Consider the following 17,214-nt stretch of genomic DNA (forward strand, 5'->3'; position numbering starts at 1 on the left):
CTTGACATGGAAAGCTGGTTCTGTGCCTAAATCCAATCTCAAATTATATGCTGCCTGTGATACCCTCAGGTACCATTTTAAAGCTTCCTGCACAAGTTAACAATATTAAACCTTCTCCTGAAAGAGGTGATGGCATCCTCCTGACTGGGGTGTAGCTCTAGAGCCTGCATTTATTGTCTAGGTAATGTTGGGGAAGTACAAGGTTTTGTGTTCAGTCAGTGGTTAGTCCTTCTGGAGAGAAGCTGCTTGAAAGACAATTGTTGGCTATGCGCTTTAACTTCTAACTCCGCAAGTTGCAAACAAGGCAGTCCAAAAATGCCTTTCTGGATCATTTCAAGCTCTCGGGGAAACATGAATGCGCTTATTAGAATTGTTTGTGAATGAGCCAATCGAGATGGCCTGGCTGCGAGGGTACAGGCAGTGTTTTCCTCCTTTCTCTCCTCCACCCTCCTCACACCAAAGGGAGGAGGGGAGAGTGAGGCAGAAGATATAAGCTCAAACAAAGCGAAGCTGTGTCTCTGAATCGCTCACATGCCCTGGATAAGTAAAGCTTGACCCTGAAAGTGAGAGGGTGAAAGAGAGAGAGAGAGAAAGAAGTGGAATTATGATCCTAACAATGGAAACGGGTAAGATTTTTACCGGGTGGGGGAAATACAAGCAAATGTGCTCATTTCAGTTGCTCTCTAAAGGAAATCCGTGCCTACACCCTAATTAGTGTGTGATTGGCTTAAAGAGTATCTGTGGAGTATGTCATGTAAAATCCTTGTGGGGGACCTTCATCCCTGCAATATGCCATTTTTAATGGAGCTAGAAGTGAGATGGGAGGTATTGGCAGGCAGGCAGAAGCAATCTCTCAGATCAAGCCGTGGCTCTGATTTATTTCACAGAGAGTCATCTGTGCTAAGCATTGAGAAATTCCAAAGAAGCAGTGTGTGGCATAAGGGAAATTTTAACAGCATGCTGTGAAGTCTGGTGGATGTTGCAAACCCCATGATATAGGTTATTGGATGGCTATGAAAACTTTTTTTTTTAAATTTAATGCTGCATTTTATTTTTTTTTAAATAAAGGAAGGGGACAGTTGTAATAGCAACTTGGGTTACTAGAAACATTTCTAATGACTTCTCCAAAACTGCAGAGGGTGTGTTATGAGTAAATGTTGTTCTGGTTAAATGGTCATGAAGAATTCACATTTGCTGGATGGCTGTGAACAAAGGCATAATTTTGTGCTTGCTTTAGGAGGGAGTCTTCTGAAGATGGCACTTAGACTTAATTAAATTCCTTAGTTCTAATATACATGTATCGTTTTTCTTACATTTGCTTACATGACTATTGTTCTAGCACTACATTTTACGGATTTACTTAAAAGTAAGGGCATAATGTTCAGTAGGTAAGGTTGCAATTCTAAGCACAGTTGCTTGGAAGCACGCCTCTCTGAGCTCTGTTTTAAGTAACACTTAGTTTTAAATAACACATTTAAAGATTATTCTGCTAATGTTATTTTATAGTCTTCAAGGAACTGGGAAGTTATGGTCAGAAAGGGAATAGGAGTGACTTTCAGTAGCCTCTTCAAAGATGAAACCAGTATGGTGTAATGTTTAAGATGTTAGATTGGCACCTTCAGCCATGGATATTCACTTTGCTCCTGTTATTCTTGGCCCATCCTACCTGACAAGATTGTTGTGGGGAAAAATGGGATGCTTAATTGAGTTCCTGTACAAATGACACCTCTACCTCTACAAATTGTATTAATAAATACAAGAAGATAGTACTAGTATGATTCTTGTTATTTCTGTGAAGTTTGAATAAATTAAATTCCCTGACTTGAACTGATTTATCCTGTAGAATCATAGAATTACTGTGTGTTTGTTGAAACATCAGCATTCCTTAAACTATTTACTGCAAAGGATAACAAGTCTTCCTTAAGATCTATTGTATTTTAATTTGGTCTGGGTATCTCTGAATTAATCAAAGGAGTTTTCTTTCCTATTCTGCTCTCTGGTTATTTATTTTCTCCTTACCAATAACGATTTTAATGTCAAAGCTTCTTACACTGTGGGGTGCTCTCTGCAACACAGAATCTTTTGATTTTGCATTCTAGAGGGAGGGGAAAGAATTAGCCATTTCTATTAATCTGATGAAGAAGTGATTTAGAAGACATCACTCTGATCTGAAAGTATTAAACTGTTTACTAAAATGATGCAGACCATATATGCATCTTTTTCTTTCCAAGAAGCATTTTCCTCTTGTTAATTTCTTCCCTGCAATTGACCCTCCCCATTTTTGTTTTTTGGGATACTTTCCCCGCCCACTTCACTTTTTGTTTGGAGAGTGGGGAAGTGCACCCACATTTGAAATAAAGACTAAGATTGGAAATTTTGACAGAGGAATAGGATTTGAACTTGCTGCAGACTAGGACTGTTATAACAGCTGACCTGATCCTTCTGCATTTCAAGAGCTATTTATGGTAGATTAGCTGGTATCAAAGCTCCAGTGTTCAGCCCATAAAAGGTTGGTCCTGTGTGAAGCTACCACCCTGCATTTGGCTAAAGTTCGGGAGCCTATAGTTGTCTGTGAAGGAATTCCAATGATGGATAGAAATGCTAAACCAGAGAATTGTTCTATTGAGAGTTTCAGATGCTGGACAACATTTGAAAGGAAGGTTTTTGCATTAATGTTTTGGCCCAGTCTTTTAGTTCTTGGAGTATAACTTTTGCACATGAACTCTATTTGGTGCGCATACACTATTGGAAAGCACCTTTCTAAATTCATCTGGCACTGAATCATCTTGGCCAGTCACAGATATACTTTCAGAGCCTATATGCTAGTAACTTCTTACGTGATGTGTCACTTAGACTTTAATATTTGCTTTTGAGATAATTTTTTGTTGATGCTGCAGCCTCTTCTGAAGTTTAGCTTAGTTCACTGGATTTAAATGTTTTAGAATAGTGGGGCTTCTTTTTCTTTTGTGAAAGATTTTTTTCCCTATAATTAAGAAAAATAAGCTAGGGTTATAAAAAAACAAGACCAACAAGACTTATGAAGTAAGTAATTTCTACTTTTTTGAAATGTTTGGTAGCAAAAGTGTTCAAAGCCAATTGTTTGAGAATGTTTGAGCTTTGTCAGCTTGTTATGCGAATGAATTTTTTTTTTGTCCCAAGTTTGTGCATGTCAGTCATTCAAAATTTTTTGAATCTGTTTTCTTCTTTTTGTGTGTGTATTGGATAAATTTCGTTATGGATGGAATGTTTTCCTCAATGCCTTTTTAGTGTGACGTGTATTACAATTAATAATAAATGTGTTGGCCTTTAAATACCAATGAGATACACCAGATTAAATATAGCATGGGGGGTTTAGTATTTATAGTGGAAGATTTGCATGGCCTTTATTAACATGTATATAAGATGAATAAGAACTATGCCCTTTGAACTATTAGCGGTACACTTTTTATTCTCATTAAATTTAAATTACTGTATGTTATGCTTAACTCTTTTTTCTTGTGATTTCTGAGTTGACATAATCTGGTTTAGCAGGGTAAGCTGAATTATATTATATTTAACCATGGCTTGGTGAACTAACCATAGTTGGTTGGGTTCATTGAGTCACAGCTTCTGAATAATGAATTACTGAATAATTGGCTGGTTTACATAACATATTAAGTCCAAAATCATGATTCAAAGACTATAGTAACTATGCACACGTAACATGTTAAACCCAAATTAAATAGTTTAGAGCAATTGGCAGTGACAATCAGCCATTTGTTCTCCGTCATTTGGCATTTCTGGGAAAGGAAATGAATAAAGTTTTAAAAAAAACAAAGAACAAGAACAACAGCATTTATTATGGAACATAGCTTTTAATATTCTGGCCTGTTTTATAACCGGCCAGAATATTATTTCTTAGTACAAGATTGGCAGCACACACACATATTCATATAAATACTGCATGATATCCTAACTTAATGTGGTGAATAAAAGTAAACTATGCTCTAAGATGCCATAAGTTCAATTTTTATTCAAATACCAACATACTAGATCTCCTAGATAAGCTATTGTAGCACATCTGTGTCCCTCTGTTTATGTCTCTATGTTATGATTTTAAAAAAAAAAGACTTGTTCTGTCTTGTAGATCTGCTGTAGAGATGTGGAACAATGACACATTTGACGTACTAAATATATTAGCATGACCAGTAAACCTATTAGCTAAGTGGAAAATGAAATCAGTCCTTTGTAAAACACACTTACCAGAAAAGTAGTTATGGTGATAAACTACAAAACAGAATTCCTAAAAAGCCAATATTTTGAAGATGAGAACATTGAGACACTATTGTAGTCACATAAACTTGTTTTCTTCCAGTAATCGCATGCATACCTCTATGCAGGATTGTATGTGAAGATGGGCCATTCTATACATTTCTTAATACTCCAATAGTTGATTGTCTTTTGCATGCATGCATGCAAAATGAGAACTGCTTCAGTGCAGTGTCAATGGATGCTAAAGGGCATGGGTGTCAAACTCAAGGCCCATGGGCTGAATCCGGCCTGCGGATTAAATCTGGTTTACTGGGCTGCCCTGGAAATAGTGAAGGACCGGCCAGCAGTGCCTTTGCCAGCAAAAACAGAGCACCCTCCTGAGCTCTGTTTTTGCTGGCAGAGTGCTGGAGGCCATCGAGTTTGAAAACAGGAACCCGTTTTCGCTGGCAGAGCGCTCATGCCACCACAGGCGGCACTGAAATGAGTGATGTCACACCCCCTGGCCACGCCCCTTCAGCCCCCCCCCCAAGTCAAACACAACCCTGATGCAGCCCTCAATGAAATTGAGTTTGACACCCCTGCTATATAACCAACACGGTTCATTTATTATTTATTTATTTTATTCAATTTCTGTAGTTGCCTAACTCAACCAAGTGACTCTGGGTGGCTTACAATTCTAAAATGATAAAAACATTAAAAACATTGAAAGAATAAAAACATATTGCAATGAGGATTAATCAAACAATAGTAAAACCAAGTAACAGCCCTTAGCATCTTTTGAGGCCCAAGTACATAGCTTGCTCAGTCCCGTCCATCTGGCCTTGTTCATACTGTGGATAATCAGGTATAGACATTGTCCTAAGAGGCTTTCATGCTGCTGTCCATTCATGAGGCAAAAGACATCTAGATTTTACTTTTAAAACACTCTGATTGTAAACTAATTATAGCTTAAAGTTTTTCTCCATCTCTTCTTTATCCAAGAGGGCTCTTCTGTTTCAATTGGCAACGTATTATATTAAATTTTTATAGAAACTATCTGAATACAGCCATCTCTTTTTCCTCTTTATTTTTATCTTTATCTTTATTTGATTTGTATACCGCCCTACTCCTGAAGGACTCAGGGCGGTGAGCAGCCAAACAGTAAAATACATAAATACAAAATTTAAAAAACAGGATAAAATCGAATTAAATAATTTGGCCCAGACAAATTAAAACACCCCAGTTGTTTAAAAACAGATTAAAATTTGCATGTTAAAAAAGAAAAGAGGGAAAAAGATTAGGCCAGGCCCGCCTGGTGGAATAAAAAGATCTTCAAAGCGTGGCGGAAGGTGCGCAGATCCGGGATCCTCTGTATCTCCGGGGGGAGCTCATTCCAGACAATAGGTGCCCCCACAGAGAAGGCTGTCCCCCTAGGGAGAGCTTCTGATCTAGCTCCCCCAATATTTCCCTTACTGCTAACATTTTAATGCAGATAGTTTTTGACTTACAACCACAATAGAGGCCAGAATTTCTGTTGCTAAATGAGATAATTGTTAAAGTGAATCTTGCTCCATTTTATGGGGATGCTGCAAGGGCCTTAAGCGTGAACAATGGTCATAAGTCATTTTTTCCATTTCCATTGTAATTTAGGACAATCACTAAATGAATGGTTATAAGTTGAGGACTACCTGTATAGACCTTTTTTGCCTTGTTTAAAAGTTACAGTACGATTCCCATCTTGATTTATTCTATTTAGATAATTATATTCCTCTCTTGAAACAAGCAAAGGGGAAAAAAAGGCTCACTAACAGTCACAACATTAAAAACATGTAATTCATGTACAAAGTCTCAATGGATGAACTAAGAAATTAAGCTGAACCAAAAGGTCAGAGTTAAAAAGCTTATTAAGAAAAATAACAGAAAAAAGGAGATCAGAAAAAAATTTCTCAGAGGAAAGAGCTTAAATCAAAGTGCTTTTAAAATCAGAAAGCATGGAAAGATTTTTATGGAAGAAATTTATATCTTAAGCCCAGACATTCTTAAAGCCATCCACAGACTTATGTGTTGTCGGTACTCGGTACCGTATATCTAAGTAGAGAAAGGTAAGACAGCTTCTACAATAGATACACTGCTTTCTTCCTAGGTTGCCCTTTGCTAACATAGTACCTTCATGTTTGTTGAAGTAAACCTCCCATCATCCCCAAACCGCACACCTTGCTGTCCCATAAAATTGGGATTTGAAGCCAAATGCGTATTAAGAGCTTCCTGAATACAAACCATTCTTATGTCAAATGCAGATGTTTTGAATTGTGGTGGATTCCAGATATCCCAGTCTTTCCATAGCCAAGTCTTTCAAATTTCATGTTTGAGTGGAACAGAGACTGAATGACTGATTTTGACTAATAATGATAGCAGAATGCTACAGATAGACACTGCTGTACCCTCGGAATGTGGCATAGGCAGTAAGAATATGCTCTTCCTGACCCTCAAGTGAGCAGAAATATCTCAAGCTATGTTCTGTCACTGTCTAATAACCCAGTGCCTTGAATCCTCTATCAGTTTCACACCGATAAAGGAATCCCTGCTGCTTTAAAAATACACACATGCAGACTTGAAGATTACAAATTGCAACCCTTTTGTTTGGTCACTGTGGTGGCACATGCCAGAACCTGTGTGCTATAAGTAGTTAAGATGTTGCCTTCACACTGGGCAGACCCAGGTTTAGATCTCCAGGTCTGTCTAGTCTTAAATCAATACCTTAATTGGTGATGCTATGCAAGTTCACTCTCAGCAAAACCTGTCTACAGGATTGTTGTTGTGAGGAAGTGTAGAGAATAAGGAAGATGACCTTGATGAAGTTCCATTGCCACAGCAACAAGTAACATCCAGATCATGTTTGGAAATCCTCCCTAATTCACTAAACTATAAGAATAAAGAAAAAGAACAGCAAAACCAGAGTTTCAAGATTCTGTTTTTATAGCCAATTGTAATAAAAGTTTTAGCATTTTTTGTGGAGTTGATTTCTTGGTCTGGTCTATTAGTGGGGCCAACAGTAAGAAGGAAGAGCTCCTAGAAGAAAGTCAGGATACAAATCTAAGATGTAAATATAAATAAATACATCCTTCTCACCTTGTCACTTTCCCCAAAAGGCAGGATCATGGAGGCGAGTGTCAAATGTCCATTCCAATTGTTGTGTCCGGTGCCCAGTAAAAGAGAGGATTTTGGATTGCAGCTGTTTCTTTAGTGACAATTGCTACTTGCAAACAGAAGTTCCATGTTGCACTGAGCCTTAATAGGGTGATCAGTCAATAACTTCATGTCACTCTTTGCCATTAAAGAATGGATAAGACTGTTATTGAATACTGTTCTTCTGGAGAAATGACAGGTTCAAACCATCATAGAAACTAATGATATATAATTAGCTTTCCCAAAGTAAAATAATTTGAAAGCAAACTGTAAAATTAATTTGCTTCATAATTTGCTTCATATATTTAAAGCAAATTGAATAAACATGAGTAACATTCCCTTTCTGAATAGCTCTGATGTGGTTTCATGTGTTAAAGCATATTTATAGAAAAGCCTTATTCTTGGGACGAGAAGATTCAACAATATTTGAAGGGCTCTTTTTGATATACAAGCTGGTTGAAGGGACATATTGTCAGACTATTTTATTGTTAACTGTATGCTGCACCTGTAATCCAGATGTTGCATACCAGGAAAAAAAGCATTAGGACATTCTGTTCCATATCACAGAACAGTAAGCATGAGTAGCACGCAAATAAAACATCTGCTGTTTTCTTTGCAGAAGAAGCAGCTGATTATTCAGTACTTCAGAGCACTGTTTCTAAACCTCAGCAGTTGGGGAATTCTGGGAGTTGAAGTCCACAATTGTTAAGGTTGTAAAGTTGTTAAGGTTGAAACATGGTCTAGGGAGCTGTCAGGCACAAGGTCCTGATAGACCAGGTCCACACCCGAAGGTTCAATTAAACTTGCTAAAAGCCTAGGCACAAGAATCTTCTCAACTAATACAGGTAATCCTCGATTTACGAGCTCAATTGACCCCAAACTTTCTGTTGCCAAGTGAGACAGTTGTTAAGTGAATCACTGAAGTTGTTAATTAGTAACAGGGTTATTAAGTGAATCTGGTTTCCCCATTGACTTTGCTTGTCAGACATGTGCAAAAGCTGATCACATGACTCTGGGACACTGCAACCGTCCTAAATATGAGTCAGTTGCCAAGCGTCTGAATCTTGATCATGTAACCATGGGAATGCCAGAATGGTTTTAAGTGTGAAAAACAGAGTGGATTTGATTTAAATCGAGTTGATTTAAATCACAATTTAAATCATGATTTAAATCACTAGTAAAAAGGCTTGATTTAAATCAACTTGATTTAAATCATAATTTTTAAAGAGCAACTGTCATCTCTGCTACTCCTTTGACCCACTGTTGACTCACCGATAGTCCCAGTGTTGCAGAATATACAGCCTCATGCTACATAACTAAGCTCCATTTCATGCTGAATAAACTAAATTATTTATGTATCTTAAATAGAAAACTATCTTACGATAGATTTTTACCCCAAAAGTTTTTTATTAAAATAAATTCGATAAAAATCAAAAAAATCCGATTTAAATAAAAAAAAATCTGATTTTTTTGATTTTTTTTTTTAAAAATCATTGATTTTTATCCACCCTGGTGAAAAATGGTCATAAATCACTTTTTTCAATGATGTTTAACTTTGAACGGTCACTAAATGAACTGTTGAAACTCAAGGACTACCTGTTGTCAGCACTTGCTTAGATAAAAATCATTAGCACTCAAGGGGACTTGGACTTCGTTTGCTTGTTGACTACGTAGGGATTCTAAACTGAGCCTTCTTTTAATTCTACTCCCAAATTCTGCCATTCCTTCTTCTACAGGAGCCCTATCCTTTTCATCAAGGTTAGGATTCCAGATAGGCAAGTTATAATATATAATAATAAACTAAACAAGGAATATTACTATGTTCTGCAATACCTGATTGGAAAGGCAATCTAAGTGAGCCTTGGCTGCTAGAAGCTAGTATTGCTGAGAACTAAGCTGATTTACTGGTTCTCCCACCAGAATTTGGCCAGCAAATATTTGCTCACCTGTTTTTCACATGTGATGAATTACAGTGGGAATGTCTACTTCGGTTTGATACTGGAGAATGGATAATGTTTCATGATCAGTGATTTAATAAGCACATTATATAGGTTACTTGGCTGTGTTGACTGAAGAATTTTAAGAACTGAAGATGGACCCATTTTGGAAGTTTAGAAGGTCTTTCTAAACATATTTCTAAATCAACATCATGGATTATTCTGCATCCAAGATATGTTTGTCATTAAATATTTGAGCCATAGTTTATAAAATAGGTGTTTGCTGTTGTTCCATAATTACAAAACATGCATCAAAACTTTAAAAGAGGTCAACACATTTAAATTCTTGCATAGCATGATCCTTCTGATCTACCAATTTTATGATTTATTTAGTTTTGCTGAGAGGGATTATCCTCCTGAAACTGGAACTAAAGAGCATAAGCGTTTATTTCACTTTTTTTCTAATGTGCTGTTAATGCTTGCTTATTTTGTTAATGTTATATGTACAAAATGACTAGTTGCTATTTATTAATTATGGAGATAAAGCTTTGATAATGTGTCACTGTAGTGGGATCACTGACCTCTCATCCTCCAGAAATGTTGTTGGCAATGAAGAAACCTAGCACTAAGTTTCTACATTTCATTTCTTTCAATGAATCTACCCTCTTGTCAGACTGAAGGGTATAATTTCTTCCTTTGACCTGAACTAGTAGGTAAGTTTAAAAAATTAAAATAATTGCCTACATTTGAAAGTTGTAAAAAGAAACTAAACCATGCTTGTATCTGCAAAATGAAAAAAATTCATTCTAGTTAAAATATAAAAGTATAACCACAGATTAACTGTATCATCAATATTCTGCTCATAATTATTAACAATAAAAGCATTAACTGTATTGCAGAAGTTTGGAATATTAGCAATGCTTATATCCCAGTTGCAATATTCATATTCATTGTATTGTATAGTAATGCAATTTGAAACTAAAATTCAGGAGTTATTTACCATTCATATATATGCAGAAAACAGTACTGGCATGAAATTTGCTGGCCCTCTCACTGAATCCAATCTTGCTCAGATTGTGTGTGTTCTGACTTGCTGCCAAGTATTCTAAATTCGCCTGTTGATATGCAGCAAGCAAAGATTTCTTTGGTTGTGCCAGCTTGTGGGAAAATCGTCTGCCATGTTTTGCACTACTCTAATAAAAATAGAGTGGGTCAGACTTCAAGACGCAACTGTTCTCTAGACCCTTTCCTGTGCCCTCCTGCCTACACCACACACCCTCGTAAACTAAGCTCAACTAAACAACCCAGATCAGAGTCAGAACGGAGCTGAGTCACAACAATACTCTTATTTAAGATTTCTTTCCTCCTCTTTTCCTTTTTTTTTAATAGGCAAAAGTGCCACTTTCCAGATTCCTCTGTGTTCAGTTTGGAAGAGAATTGAGGAGCAAGAATGATCATGGCACAGTTTTGTATTTCAAACTTGTGTAAATGGAGATAAAAACAAAGATAAAAGTTTCCCTTGTCCAGCCATGTCTGATTCTAAGGGTGGTGCTTATCTCCATTTCTTAGCCAAGGGAGTCAGCATTGTCCGAAGACACTCTTGTGGTCATGTGGCCAGCATAACTATATGCCAAGGCACATGGAATGCTGTTACCTTCCCACCAAAAGTGATACCTACTTATCTACTCGCATTTGCATGCTTTCAAACTGCTAGGTGGACAGGAGCTGAGGCAGTTAACTCCATCGTTTGGCGCTCAGGTCTTGAACCAAGCTATCAATTTTCCAGCTGACAAGCTCAAGGTCTTTAACCACTGAGCCAGAGGTATAAAGTCTGATATATGACCAGTGTAGTACTGCCTTGTCCAGGTTCTTAGAGAGACAAAACACTGGTTTGGTTGTAGGTGAGGTTGCTAGGGACAAGAGAGGAGAGGCTGTGCTGTCATCAATCTGAAATAGCCAAATGAGTGCTACTCCTTCCCTGCCTGCTATCCACTCCCACCTGAATTCCTCTCCAGGGTAATGGGTTGGAAAGTATAATTTGAATTTGTTATTCAGTGATGTTGGCATAAAGAGGAAAATATTACCTTAATACATGTACATTTAAAGGACAATTTAAACCTGTCTCACTAATGGATTGGAAATCAAAGAAAAACAACTTGTGAACATAGCCCTGAAGAAAAATATAGTAATAAAGTGTTTAATCAAAGTGGGAAAACCCACAGTGAGAAAGTATTTAGGATAGAAACATTACATAGTTCATAAAATAGTGGCATCAGGCAGACAGCTGAGTCATAGCTTAAGTCATACGTTGAATTTGAAAGCTATATGGCAGGAAAATTTTCCATTGCCGTAGCTGAAGCAAACCACAGACTTGAATAATTTTGCTACAAACTTCATATAGTTTTGCTACAAGGCTTCATAGGAGCCTTGGTGGTGCAGCGGATTAAAGTGCTGTTAAATAGCATTTAGGATTGTGGTAAACTGACTTTGTATAAAAAAAACACCGCTTGTGGGGGCCCGATAGCCCTACTAAGCAGGTATATACAAAAGTATGAAGGCTATTGCTTAACGCATTGTAAACTCCCCCGAGTCTCCGGAGAGGACCCGGATTGTGGGGGCAATAAGCTGATTTTGTATAAAAAAGAACACCGCTTAGGGGCCTCCCGAAAGCCCTACTAAGCAGGTATATACAAAAGTATGAAGGCTATTGCTTAACGCAGTGTAAGCTGCCCTGAGTCTCCGGAGACGGGGGCTGCATATAAAACGAACCAATAAAATAAATAAAATAAATATTCAAAAGGCTTGGCAGCTTTCTATCTTTGTGATAGTTTTAAATTCTAATTAAATCTGAGATTTACTAAAGAGCCCAGATTGGGCTGATTAAAAGATGTGTGGTATGATGCACACTATTCTACTTCTGTAGACCACATTCAAAGTTAAAAAACAATATACATTGTTGTCTATTGCAAACTTTTTTATTGTATGATATGATGGGGAAATTTCTTGGGATCCATGTTAAGAGCATACAGATCTTAACAATGATATCATGGGTACTATTAAAGAAAATAAATCAGTTTAGAAAGTAGAGCAGCTGATGAATGCATGAGTTTTTTTGAAAGTTGAAATGATATGATTGCTTCCTGAAGTATTCAACTATGGTGTTAAACATATCTGTGGTGTTTCTAAAATGTTATGATCTACTGAACTTCGCAGAATAATGTGTCAGAGACTTAAATAGCTTCTGCAAATGGGCCAGTTCCTGGCATACTTTTTAGCCGTATGACATACGAAACAATTACAGGGATTGGGCATATCTAGTTTAATGAAAAGAATTGGTTGATGGTAGATTAAATCTTCCATGCGAAGTGGCTGGGGAGAACAGCCCCCAAAATGCTGTTGTAGACTGAAATTTGAAAACCTGGAAGAAAGTGAAAAAAGGAAAGAAAAGGGGACAGAATGGGGAGAGACATTAGACATATTACCACATTAAGCATCCTGTCATCTAGAAGGGGATTAAGCAGGATATTTTTAAGACTCATATTTCAGTTCAGTTACTAATTTTAAATTTGTGCAAGTGACCTGGAGGGAAGGGCTAGTTACTGTCTAATTGCAGATTATAAAACTAAATTAAATTTGCAATCATCAAGAGAAATGCATAAAAATGAGAGTTGTTTTTTTTTAAAAACCTACTTTGCCAGTGAGCTGCAGCTGGAATTATTCTACCAACAAACTCATATTAAGTATTCTCTTTATAGGGTACTGTAAAATGAAAAATTATAAATAAACATAAGCATTTTTCATCCCAGTAGGATACACTTGAATTTTAAAATTGCTGAGAGCCTTGTGATTCTTTTAGACATTTTCTCACATGGTAAACATGTGAAGATGAGCCCTTCACATGTAAAATAATGTAAGGATACTTTACCTCTTAGTTCTTTTGAAAGTGAAGGTTGTGACAACTACCTGGATCATATGTGACTTGACTCTGTCTGTGCAGTGGTAGTGACCACCTGAGGACATGTAGCCTGTAGGCTGTAACCTACATCCTCTCTTGAAAAAGTTTAGGTGACCAGTCTTCCAAGTCAACATTGGTCTTGCTCACTGAAGGATATTGTTATGAGTGCATGCTAGTCATAATAGATGGGGACTGTAATGATTTGTACTTCGTACCATATCTACCATTTAAATTGGGCATAATTTCAAAGTTCAGCTGAAGTTTGAAAATTCAAAGACAATGGGGGGGGGGGGACAATTGGATGGTTCTTGTTTGGGTTAAACCAATGAATTGTCTCTCACTTTAAAAAGTTGTGGGAAACTGTTCCCAATCTGATGCCTCCTAAAACACAACACCTCCCAGATATCTGCCAGAATGGCTAATAGCATCAAGAGGACATACACTTGCCAAAGAGTTGCGTGTCGAGTATATTATCAGATAGTATCAACCTGGCCAATTCGATTCAACATAATTGACACACTCCTTTTGATTCAACAGTACTGTTTATTAGGATTCTAAAGGCATGCTTTCCATTGGAATCAAGTTCTCCCACCCTAGGAGCCTCCACATTTGGAGAGCTTTTGACCCAACTTTTGACGAGGATGGGTATAGCCCCTTCCAAGGAATGGATATGTGTTTCGTTGCTGCCATCTTTATTTTGTGTTTCTTCTTGTAGTACTACTTTATTTTTTTAAAATCATTTTATAATTTTCATATTTTCTTGAGAACTGCTCAGAGTTCATATTGAGAGTATGGTGGTGTAAAAATTAAATTAAGTAAGTAAATAAATAAATAATAAAGTGATGAAATATTGGGAGAATAATCCAAAAATGAAGAACGACTTTCCAATGTATTACTTTTTGGTCAGAGTAACCATAACAGATTAATAAGTCTTTAGAATTTCATAACTATCCATTCAACAAATTCAAAATAACTCTTTACTCAAAGCAAGTTATCCAACAATTTCAAACTTGTTTGATTTCTATCCTATTAGTTTGGTAAGTACTCTTTTCCCATCCAAGCCAAAATCTGAAGTTTTTTTGATAATTTTTAGGTACAATTAAATTATTTCTAAGCACTTTCAATAAATGAGAGAATAAGAACATTTTATTTGTGGCTTGCAAACTTAATCAGAAAATTTTTCTTTCTATCAATTGCTTGGGATTTGAAAGAGGAGAGGCTTGTTATAGCTGGTAGGATTACATAGGAATTGGAAAACGTTTTCTGTCCTGTGTTTAAATGATTCTACTAGCAAGTGTGATTATGATCGATCAAATATGTACCTGCAAATTTGTTGAAAGTTTGGAGTATATAATAATTTTGCTTCTGGTTTAAAATAGCATGTTAAAAATGAGAACATTGTCTTGCGTTAGCAATTCATATTGTCTAATTTCAGATTACATCTTTTACATCTGGCATAAATTACCTTTTGAAGCAGAGTGAGACAATCATTGGCTGTGGATGTGGAAGGAATTTATGAAAATGACAGTCCTGTGTTCTTGTAATTTAAGAAGCATTTTATAAACAGAAATGAAAGGCTTCTGTAATCCTGGCAGGAAAGAAACAAGAAAATAATAAAAGTGACATTGTGGTTTGGAGAAAAAAACTCAAGCAAACTTAAAAACAATTCACAATATTTGAAATCCAGATGTTTTATTCATTTGAAGCATTCCAAGTTTTAATTTTAGGCATCCTGTAGAATAGGGCTGGAAGAGACATTTCTTTGATCCAATTTTTAAAGAATATTTTCTTTTTTTTTTTTATAAAATTTTTTTTAAAATTTTTTTAGACAAACACACATACAAACATACAATGTATTTTCTTTGAACACAGTATTTGGCCGGTTTACAAATTTAAACAATATTTAGTCATTTCAATTAAATTTACAATTTCTATATTTCCTTTTGGCCATAGATATTCCTTATCTATTTTTTTTTTAAAAAAAACCAATAATACCCTTCATTCTCATCTCTAATCTTAATCCTAATCAAATTCAATTTTTCCCTTCTATCTATATTATACTCAATTAATTCATGACCCTACTCACACTCTGGACTTTGTCTCTGGTCAGTGGTCGAGTGGCCTTGATACAGGGGATATAGTCATCGAACCCTTTCATGGTCTGACCACTCGCTCCTTCGACTGGACTTTCTAACTGCTGCACCCCGCTACAGGGAGGCGGGACCGACCAGGTGTTTCCGCCCCAGGCGCCTGATGGATCCTGATAGGTTCCAGATGGAGCTTGGGCCATTTCCTGAGACTCTGGCTCATGACTCAGCTGAAGACCTGGTGGCTGCTTGGGATAGTGCGGCTGCCAGGGCTTTGGACTGCATCGTGCCTTTGCGGCCTCTGACCCGGCACCAAACTCACCTAGCTCCTTGGTTCTCCGAGGAGCTGAGGGAGATGAAGCACCGGAAAAGACGCCTGGAGAGTAGTTGGAGGACCAGCCGCTCCGAATCCGACTGAACACTGGTGAGATCTCATATTAAGACCTACCTAGTGGCGATAAAAGCGGCGAAATCCAGCTATTTTGCCGCTCTTATCACATCATCAGATAATCGCCCAGCCGCCTTGTTTAGGGTGACCCGCTCCCTCCTCCATTGGAAGCGCAGGATGATCCCTTGCAGGGTCGAGCTGAGGATTTTGTGCAATATCTGTATGACAAGATCGCTCAGATTCAGGAAGGCCTGGTCTCTGACTGGGTAAGTCCTGACGGGATGACTGAGGCAGGTCTTGAGAGTGTTATCTGGGACGAGTTTGATCCTGTGGCACCCGAGGACATGGACAGGATCCTGGGATGGCTGAACGTGACCACATGTTTATTGAACCCGTGTCCCTCCTGGTTGGTACTGGCTTCCCAGGAGGTTACACGAGGCTGGCTCCAGAGGATTGTTAACGCTTCTCTGAGTGGGGGGGGGGTCCTACCGGCCACTTTGAAAGAAGCGGTGGTGAGGCCCCTCCTCAAGAAGCCCTCTCTGGATCCGGCTGTTTTGGCTAACTATCGTTCAGTCTCCAACCTTCACTTCGTTGCGAAGGTTGTTGAGAGTGTGGTGGCGCGGCAGCTTCCCCAGTACCTGGATGAAGCTGTCTATCTAGACCCGCTCCAGTCCGGCTTCCAGCCTGGGCACAGCACGGAAACGGCATTGGTCGCGTTGGTGGATGATCTCTGGAGGGCTCGAGACAGGGGTTGTTCCTCTATCCTGGTCCTGTTAGATCTCTCAGCGGCTTTTGATACCATCGACCATGGTATCATGTTGCACCGGTTGAAGGGGCTGGGGGTGGGGGGCACCGTTCTGCGGTGGTTCTCCTCCTACCTCTCTGACTGGTCACAATCTGTGTTGACAGGGGCAGCAGTCAACCCCGAGGCGCCTTGCTTGTGGGGTGCCACAAGGGTCGGTCCTCTCGCCCCTTCTGTTCAACATTTATGTAAAGCCGCTGGGTGAGATCATCCGTGGCTTTGGTGTGGAGTTCCATCAGTACGCTGACGACACTCAGCTGTACATCTCCACCCAAGGCCACCCCAACAATGCCCTTGAAGTGATGTCCCAGTGCCTGGAGGCTGTGCGGGCCTGGATGGGGAGAAACAGGCTCCGACTCAACCCTTCCAAGACCGAGTGGCTGTGGCTTCCAGCGTCCTGATATAGCCAGCTGGCGCCATCGCTGGCTATTGGGAGCGAATCACTGGCCCCCACAGAGAGGGCTCGCAACTTAGGCATCCCCTGGGTGCACAGCTGCCTTTAGAAGAGCATATGACGGCCGTGACCAGGGGGGCTTTTTATCAGGTTCGCCTGATACGCCAGTTGCACCCCTTTCTGGATCGGGATTCCCTACGCACACTCACTCAAGCACTCGTCACTTCCCGCCTGG

At 38.5% G+C, this 17,214-nt stretch overlaps 1 protein-coding gene across 50 annotated transcripts in view; it reads left to right on the forward strand.

The window, feature by feature from the left end:
* Positions 1–17,214, forward strand: part of SVIL (supervillin) — a 173,912-nt gene that overhangs the window by 49,989 nt on the left and 106,709 nt on the right. For 26 of the 50 annotated variants that reach the window (XR_015734081.1, XM_034402494.3, XM_087892918.1 and 23 more), the window contains exon 1: positions 445–626. The exons of 22 other annotated variants lie outside the window; for them this stretch is intronic. Coding sequence is in view for 27 of the 28 variants with exons in the window: in XM_034402494.3 (XP_034258385.2) it covers positions 605–626 (22 nt within the window). In the remaining variant the exon portion in view is untranslated. Of the gene's footprint in view, positions 1–213; positions 627–17,214 lie in introns of those variants that run through there. 2 more of the 50 variants (XM_087892937.1, XM_087892943.1) reach the window with 1 other exon arrangement.

Source organism: Pantherophis guttatus, chromosome 4 (genome assembly GCF_059756535.1).
Source record: "Pantherophis guttatus breed Tessera chromosome 4, ASM5975653v1, whole genome shotgun sequence".
NCBI lineage: Eukaryota > Metazoa > Chordata > Lepidosauria > Squamata > Colubridae > Pantherophis > Pantherophis guttatus.